General features: G+C 35.3%; 1 protein-coding gene across 1 annotated transcript in view; it reads right to left on the reverse strand.

Moving 5' to 3' along the window:
- The window catches only part of LOC107666668 (plexin-A1-like), an 84,630-nt gene that overhangs the window by 38,822 nt on the left and 36,325 nt on the right, over positions 1-9,483 (reverse strand). The window contains exons 3-4 of the mRNA XM_016458087.1: positions 7,328-7,510; positions 5,611-5,793 (exon numbers count right to left, since the gene is read on the reverse strand). Coding sequence (XP_016313573.1) covers positions 5,611-5,793; positions 7,328-7,510 — 366 coding nt within the window. The remainder of the gene's footprint in view (positions 1-5,610; positions 5,794-7,327; positions 7,511-9,483) is intronic.

The following is a 9,483-nucleotide window of genomic DNA, read 5'->3' on the forward strand; positions in this document are numbered from 1 at the left end:
TGTCTGTGAGTGTGTGTGTCTGTGTGTGTCTGTGTGTGCGCTTTGATCCAAACCCGTAACTACAACCCAGTGTATTCCCAGAATGCGTTATTCACCCATCTTTTATTATAATTATCTGTTTTTACCATGTTATTAAGTCAAGTGTCTCTATTACTAGTACCCAGTCATTTCCTTTTGATGCATTTTACATTTACATTGATGCATTTGGCGGATGCTTTTATCCAGTTCATGCATTCCCTGGGAATTGAACCCATGACCTTAGCGTTGCCAGCGGTATGCTCTACTGGTCGAGCTACAGCTGAACAAAATTTTGGCTGTCTGATAATAAAACAGAAAGGGGGTTGGGGTTGGATTATAAATCTCAATAATCTCTCAAAAAAAAAAAGAACAAAAAAAAGACATGCTTTGAGGAATAATCCATGTATGGAGTACAAACTCGACTTAAATATTAAGTGTTAATGTACATAGCTAATGTGTTCTGACTACTTTTTACTTCTGACTACTACTAATTACTTTTTATCTAACTTGTTTTAAACTTGCCAATAAATGTACCATATTGATAGAAAAAGCAAAGAGAAAGTAAATATAATTTTATCATCATAAAATGCATTAAATTACACTAATCCAGGGTTTCCCAAATTGGGCTCAATGCAAGAACTGCAGTGGGTTTGAGAGTTGATAAAAAGCTAATAATTAATTAAATCATAAAAATGTAAAAGAAATTATTTAAACACTTGAACACTAAAAAAAAAAAAAATGAAATTTTTTTTTATTTGTTTACCATCTCCATAAATTGTAATCCATAGAAAAAATATGTGTAATCTGATTATGAGCATTTTACAATGTAATATACTTTAATTACAAGTAGGCTTGACTTTTGGAATCTGATTACGTAATCCAGACATGATGTAATCAGTTATTATCCATCTCTCTCTCTCTCTCTCAATTTCAATTTAAGAGTGCTTTATTGGCATGACAAAAACTATACATTTGTATTACCAAAGCAATTGCAGCTGGGCTGCTTACAAATAGTGCATATATGTATTAACAGAAAGAAAAATAATAATAATAATAATAATAATATTTAAAAAGTATTAGCATGTAGTGCAAAATGAATTACTAATGTATGCAAGTATATAAACTAGAAATAAAATAAAATAAGGGATTAGACATATTTACAGAAGCAAAATATACATCTAATTAATATAACAGAGTAATATGGCATAATATAATCTACATGTGCTGGAAACGTCAGATCAGTGGGGGGAATGGGACTCGCTAAATCTTTTTTTGGACCAAGTATGTGGACAAAAACTTGAATGATCTACCCTTGTATTATTACAGTGTTTTGAAAGCTTGGGGTTTTATGAAAATATCAAGGAAGACACCTGCATTGTCATTGTTTTGGCTCCTGAAGGAACCTTTAGTGGCAAGAGCAAGATTGGACATTTTCTGAAATAACCCAAAGCTTGATAAATGTGAAAGTGGTCACCTTGTGGCAATTTTTGGACATTTGTGGATGCAACTTTGACAGAGTTGATGCAACGGCGCAGTGAATAAAATCAAGGAGGATAGTTGGAGCTTTCTTGGAGAGAGTTAAAAGACTTTTAACTGAAGAAGAGATGAGTTTAATAATCGGATACAATAATGGATGTGCACCTGATAACAGTGACTCTTTCCCAAATATGGAGGTTTCACCGGATTTTGCAGAAGATTTTTCTCACCCATTGCTTAATGATATGAGAGCAAAGAGTTTGGAAATACGCTCAGTTGTGGGGAAAAAACTTTATGAGATGAGACAAAGATAAGCTCAAGAGTAAAACAGATATCCCTTGGAAATCCCACTTTGGGGTTGAAGAGAATTGTAAACCTGAATGGAGAATATTGTATAAACCACCATTGACCAAAATTACTGGAGACTTGCTATGTAAATTATTACAGGGAATTGTTGCTGTGAATGCATTTATAAGTATTATTAACCAGTCTGTTGAAAGTAAGTGCCCTTTCTGTCAAAATAGAGAAACAATATTCCATTGTTTTTTGTATGGTAACAGATTAAATCTTCTTTTTTTAAGGCTTCAAGAATGTTTGTAGGCTACAATGCTGGTTTTATTTATGGTGTTAAATATTAGAAAGAAAGTAGAAAAAGGGGCGTTTATTACATTTTATTGTTGGCCAAGCAAAGACCGCAATTGTTCTAACTAGAAGGAAAAAAGTAGAAGGGAAGGAAGGAAATGTTGATGGTACTTTCAGAAGTCTTATTATAGCAAGAATAAGACATGAATTTACGTTTGATAAATTAATGAATAATATTGAGGGTTTTAAAGATGTATGGAATTGTGAAGATGTTTTGTGCACTGTTATAGACGATGGTTTATTTTTCTCAAGCTGTATTGAATAATATATTTGGTATTTTGTGTGGATTTTAATTAAGATGGATTGTATGATTTGTTGTTACATTTTTGTTAAATAAAGTAGTTTTAAAATTTAAAAAAAATTATCTCTCTCTCTCTAGTATGTATATATATATATACTGTATATATATATATATATATATATATATATATATATATATATAGTAATTTCACTTTAATGGCCGATATCACTGAAAACAGACACTATTTTTGGAATCAGCACCTCAAAATTAGTAAGAAACAAGTTGTGAATTCCATTCAGCAAACGTGATGCAGGGTGGTGAATTAGAAAACACCATTAATAACATTAATAAAAATGTAGCATGCAACCACTACCAGTGACTATCACTGACAACATTAGAAAGAGTGAGTGAGACAGAAAAAGTGCGAGAGAGAGATCAAGTGACTCTATAGACTGTCATCTGTTGAGGTCATGGAGGTCAAGAGGTCAGTGGGTCAGTAGATCAATCCTAAGCTTACAAGAAGTTTAACTTCTATAAACAGCAAAGCTCAAATCAACCCTCAGGATTAGCGTCTGATGACACAATATGCATCAAAATCATTGTTTATATTCGTTTTGCTTTATATTTGACACTGAATTCAGGGTGTGTGGTAAAAGAGGACAAACAAACACCTGCTATTGACACTCAAGACCAGAAAAGCTCATCGGAGGAATCTGCAGCAGTTTGGAGCCATAATTAACAACATTATTACAGAGAGAGCGGGGCTGGCCAACTTTACCGTGACTTCAGACCACAGTGTGTGTGTGTGTGTGTGTGTGTGTGTGTGTGTTCGGCCCAGTTGGCTCGTCCATCTGTTGTTGATTTGACCAGACTGAATCGTCTAGCGCGGTAAACCCTGACGGGACGACCTCAAGACGAGTTCCTCGTGCCCAGACGTGCCCTCTGCTGCGACGCTCCAGATCAGCGGGACTAATCCAGTTTCAGCATCGCCAGACACTCGCCAACAACTACCAGCTAAAACACTCCTAACCAGTCACGACACGAAGCCGCTTCAGACATCAAGTAACTTGACAACGGTGTATGTGTGTAAAGAATCTACCAGATATTAATATGGAAGAAATTGCATTAATATCTTGTCGCTTTATGATGTTATGCCAGGTTAGAACTATAGTGTAAGAGCCTGTTGTCTCTTTGGTAACTAAACTCCTATTTCAAAAGACCCCCAAAAAAACAAAATATTGCAGGAGATGCAACAAATCTGAGGTGCTTTCTGAAGGCAATGTATTTGAAAACAAGCAGCTAAGAGTGTTTATAAGAGTAGTGGTCAACCGATATGTTTTTTGATGGCCGATATAAAGTCGATATATATCACATCACACTATTTAATTTAAAGATTAGCAGTTGTGCAACTAAATGTCTTACATATTTACTAAAATAAAAATACATTTTACATTTTTAAATTTTAAAATGAATCAAATTGGAGACAAAAATAATTTGAACTTGATAAAATAAATAAAAAACTGTAAAAAATAAAATTTATATTTTTAATTTCTTTTATTCTAACTTATAACTTCTTGAACACATGTTGTCCAAACAGAAAAAATTATTTGGGCAAATAAAAATGCCAAATATCGGCCGATATATCGGTCAACTACTTATTTTTAATGTACGAGCGGACACTGGCATCTGTATCTTGAATGTGTGATGCTTCCAGTTATTTTAGCTGTACAAAAATACTATTTTTATAATTTTTAATAACAGCCTGTTATGCTGCTCGATATTGCAAATTGGTATTTGTTATAACATTATTTTAATTTATTACCGTAATCATAAGCACTCTTGTTTGTACTGCAAATAGTTTTACGGTTTACTGCACTTTGTTATTTTTCAAGGTATTCAGCAGTGAATGAATCTGAAGTCTCACACATTCACAGACAGTAAATAGCTTACTTCTGCATTGAAAGTTATGATGCATAAGGGAACATGAAAGCATGCAAATTACACATCAACTATAGTGGCTGATGCCCAAGATCTGAAAACCACTTTCAACTCAACCAATTAAAGCAAACTGTGATTCTGAACTGATTTAGGTTCACATTAGAAGACTAAATATGAAAAGAGTCCTAATACTACAAACCGATGAACCTGAAAACATCAAAAGTGAAAGATTATTCGTGTAACTAAAGACACACAGTAGAGGACGATGCTGTGTGAGAAGAGCACTTCTGTGATTGACTGTCATACATAACATTAAGCTGCTGGATATTTCATTCACATCTTCAGTCCGTCTCTCAGGGATGGACAGAGTCTGTCCTCCATTTCACATCTCAGTGAATCCATCATGTGATGCTCCAGTGAGTGTGAACACACACACACACACACACACACACACACACACACACAACATGCTGAAAGCACCTCATTCTGAGCTCATCATATACACACACACACCTGATGCATGCTGCACATTTCACACCTCAAAACCACAAAAATGAGCCACGATGCCAAACTACTCCTTGAATACTTGAGCCAAAGCACACCGTCCCAATTCAGAAATGTCTCAAGCTCCAGCTGTTTTTCAAAAAGACTTACAAATAACAATAACGTAAGCATAAGTGATTCATTTAATGGTGAATGCTAATCAGCATTCATCACTGGATACTGACATGCTTTAGTTTTAAAGGCAACATTAAAACAGCATTTGCCATTGTTAACTTTAACCAACAGTTCAAGGCTAAGTGATGTCGGATGAAACACGATTTCAGAAGCAGGGCAATCTGATCAATCTTTCGGAATATAAGCAGGAACATACATTAAGAAACTAAACAGGAGCAGTTTTGATTTCATGTTCTCTTTAACAGTTTTGTCAGTTTAACTAGTTGGTTGATGGTTTCTATTAAATCTGAAGTAGTAGAGCAAATTAATTTGTATGAAAAACTAAAAAAGTAACTTCGTGGAATAATATGCATCAATAAATCAGTCATACATGAAGAAACTAAACTTGATTTAATGTTTCCTTTAACAGATTTGTCAGCAACTTTAAACAAATGTACAACACAAAACACCAAGGTTGCATCATAAACCTCTACAAAATACCATTTTCTTGCGTTCCGCAATGGGTTAAGTCAACCAAACAAAGCGGTTCTCTAAAATAAAACCCCAGAAGATACCAATAATGCACAAAGACACAGAGTATCAAAGGACCATAAGATGTGAAACTCTGCGACTCTTACCTTCTTCATTCGGCCGTTGCGTGTTCCTGCGAAAACCACCGTGTTTCCGCGGTAATCGTAAGCAGCTACCGAAGTCATTCCGTCATCTTTGTCTATGAAGAGCGGAATGCCCTCGATAGTGCTGGTGCCCCCTAGAGGTTGGTTAAAATCCTGCCCGCAGAAGTTATCGTCGATCTGGAGAGGCTGGAAGAGACAAACAGAGGGAGGGTTAGAAAAAGGGACTCCACCTAAAGGTCAATGGCTGGGTAAGACAGACTGTTAGGGCGGGTTTTCCTAAAAACAATGTCAGTGGAAGTCACACACACACACACACACAGCGGTAAGGTTATTTATCACATGGATGACAAAATGGAAACACAAGGTCACTGTATTGCAGGAAACCCTGGAAAGGGGACGTGAGGACATGAAAGTTAGAGAGTGGGAAAAGGCTAACAGATATTTACAATAACTATAAAACCAATTTACTGTTCTTTTCATTTCCCAACAGACTGCCATTTTTAAGTATCTGTTATTTATGTGATATATACACTACCGTTTAAAAGTCTGGGGTGGGTAAGATTTTTTTTTATGTTTTTGAAAGAAGTCTCTTCTGCTTACAGTAAAAATTGTGAAATATTATTACAATTTAAAATAACAGTTTTCTATGTGAATATATGTTAAAATGTAATTTATTGCAGTGATATAAAGCTGAATTTTCAGCATCATTACTCCAGTCTTCAGTGTCATAATATGCTGATTTGCCCGATTTTTTCAAGATTCTTTGATGAATAGAAAGTTAAAAAAAGAACAGCATTTTTTTTTTTTTTTTTATAAAACCTTACAGGAAATTGCAACATCTGTAAGCAAACATCACCTGTCAGCTGCAAAGCAGAACACACACACACACAACATGCTGAAAGCACCTCATTCTGAGCTCATCATATACACACACACACCTGATGCATGCTGCACATTTCACACCTCAAAACCACAAAAATGAGCCACGATGCCAAACTACTCCTTGAATACTTGAGCCAAAGCACACCGTCCCAATTCAGAAATGTCTCAAGCTCCAGCTGTTTTTCAAAAAGACTTACAAATAACAATAACGTAAGCATAAGTGATTCATTTAATGGTGAATGCTAATCAGCATTCATCACTGGATACTGACATGCTTTAGTTTTAAAGGCAACATTAAAACAGCATTTGCCATTGTTAACTTTAACCAACAGTTCAAGGCTAAGTGATGTCGGATGAAACACGATTTCAGAAGCAGGGCAATCTGATCAATCTTTCGGAATATAAGCAGGAACATACATTAAGAAACTAAACAGGAGCAGTTTTGATTTCATGTTCTCTTTAACAGTTTTGTCAGTTTAACTAGTTGGTTGATGGTTTCTATTAAATCTGAAGTAGTAGAGCAAATTAATTTGTATGAAAAACTAAAAAAGTAACTTCGTGGAATAATATGCATCAATAAATCAGTCATACATGAAGAAACTAAACTTGATTTAATGTTTCCTTTAACAGATTTGTCAGCAACTTTAAACAAATGTACAACACAAAACACCAAGGTTGCATCATAAACCTCTACAAAATACCATTTTCTTGCGTTCCGCAATGGGTTAAGTCAACCAAACAAAGCGGTTCTCTAAAATAAAACCCCAGAAGATACCAATAATGCACAAAGACACAGAGTATCAAAGGACCATAAGATGTGAAACTCTGCGACTCTTACCTTCTTCATTCGGCCGTTGCGTGTTCCTGCGAAAACCACCGTGTTTCCGCGGTAATCGTAAGCAGCTACCGAAGTCATTCCGTCATCTTTGTCTATGAAGAGCGGAATGCCCTCGATAGTGCTGGTGCCCCCTAGAGGTTGGTTAAAATCCTGCCCGCAGAAGTTATCGTCGATCTGGAGAGGCTGGAAGAGACAAACAGAGGGAGGGTTAGAAAAAGGGACTCCACCTAAAGGTCAATGGCTGGGTAAGACAGACTGTTAGGGCGGGTTTTCCTAAAAACAATGTCAGTGGAAGTCACACACACACACACACACAGCGGTAAGGTTATTTATCACATGGATGACAAAATGGAAACACAAGGTCACTGTATTGCAGGAAACCCTGGAAAGGGGACGTGAGGACATGAAAGTTAGAGAGTGGGAAAAGGCTAACAGATATTTACAATAACTATAAAACCAATTTACTGTTCTTTTCATTTCCCAACAGACTGCCATTTTTAAGTATCTGTTATTTATGTGATATATACACTACCGTTTAAAAGTCTGGGGTGGGTAAGATTTTTTTTTATGTTTTTGAAAGAAGTCTCTTCTGCTTACAGTAAAAATTGTGAAATATTATTACAATTTAAAATAACAGTTTTCTATGTGAATATATGTTAAAATGTAATTAAAATCTGTGATCAAAGCTGAATTTTCAGCATCATTACTCCAGTCTTCAGTGTCACATGATCTTCAGAAATCATTCTAATATGCTGATTTGCTGCTCAAGACACATTTCTGATTATTATCAGTGTTGAAAACAGTTGCGCTGCACAATATTTTTGTGGAAGCCGTGATACATTTTATTTTTCAGGATTCACAGATGAATAGAAAGTTCAAAAGAACAGCATTTATTTGAAATACAAATCTTTTGCAAGATTATAAATGTCTTTAATATCACTTTTGATCAATTCAATGCATCCTTGATGAATATAAAAGTTTTTTGTTTTTTTTAAAGAAAAAGATATTATACCCAAACATTTAAACAGTGTACATATAGACTTTTTCCCCCATTATTTTTCACCATTTCATATATTCACCATTTTTATGCATGCATTTTATTTAGGAAAATATCACATTAGTAGAGTATTGTGCTTGGAATGAATGAATTAATTACTCGTCCCATAAAACAAATCAAGGAACTGAATAATTTAAGATGATTTTACACGACTACTTTAAAAACTACACTGTAAAACTTTTTCACCTATTTCAACTTAAAAACTTATGCTGCCTTAAATTGTAAGTATAATCAACTTGGTTGCATTAGTAATTTCAACTTAAATTATATTAAACTGACTTAGAAAATCCAGATGAATCTCACATTAAAAAGAAAGTTGAAAATGCTCAACTTGTTTGATTAAAGAAATGCAAATACATAAGTTGTCATGACTTACTGATATCACTTTTTTGGCTTCTACAGAAGCATTTCTTCTGTAACCTGACAGCTCATTCTAAATCATTATCGATATACACAGATTCCGAATGGATTGTTTACTTCCAGAATCCTGTTCTGTTCTATTGCCAGTGAACAGGAAGTTTCTCGCAGATGGAATCTGTGCCCACAGAACTCCAGTGAAAGAACAGAACATGAATGCCATCCATTCACAAAATTCCATTATTCACAACCACATATTTTGAAAGACGTTTGAACAAACATTGCTTAAAGGGGTCATCGGATGCCCATTTTAAACCAATTGATATGATTCATTAGGGTCTTAATGAAAAGTCTGTAACATAGTTTGGTTAAAATTTCTCAATGGTAGTGTAAAACAACATAAGGCCATTTGCAAAGATTCATTAAAAAACCTTATACTCACTTCTGTAGGTGAAACTGGATCATGAATGATTCGCGCGAACATAGACGCATTTATGTAGATCGGGGGCGCATTCCCTTCAGAAACGAACATAATCCACTCCGTCTTCAGTGGCTCAGATGTCGGGAGTAAATGACGACTGCTGTGTTCATTATACATCCAACAACAAAACACCTCGATCGCTTAGGAGTCATTCTTGTCTACATCTGCTCCGGCGGTGATACAATGGCATACTGATGACAGTCACTCAGGGCGGAGCTAAGGTAAGACACCAGTCCAGTCTGTGCTGAAATGCTACTGTCA

This window comes from Sinocyclocheilus anshuiensis, unplaced genomic scaffold, assembly GCF_001515605.1.
Source record: "Sinocyclocheilus anshuiensis isolate Anshui unplaced genomic scaffold, SAMN03320099.WGS_v1.1 scaffold91, whole genome shotgun sequence".
NCBI lineage: Eukaryota > Metazoa > Chordata > Actinopteri > Cypriniformes > Cyprinidae > Sinocyclocheilus > Sinocyclocheilus anshuiensis.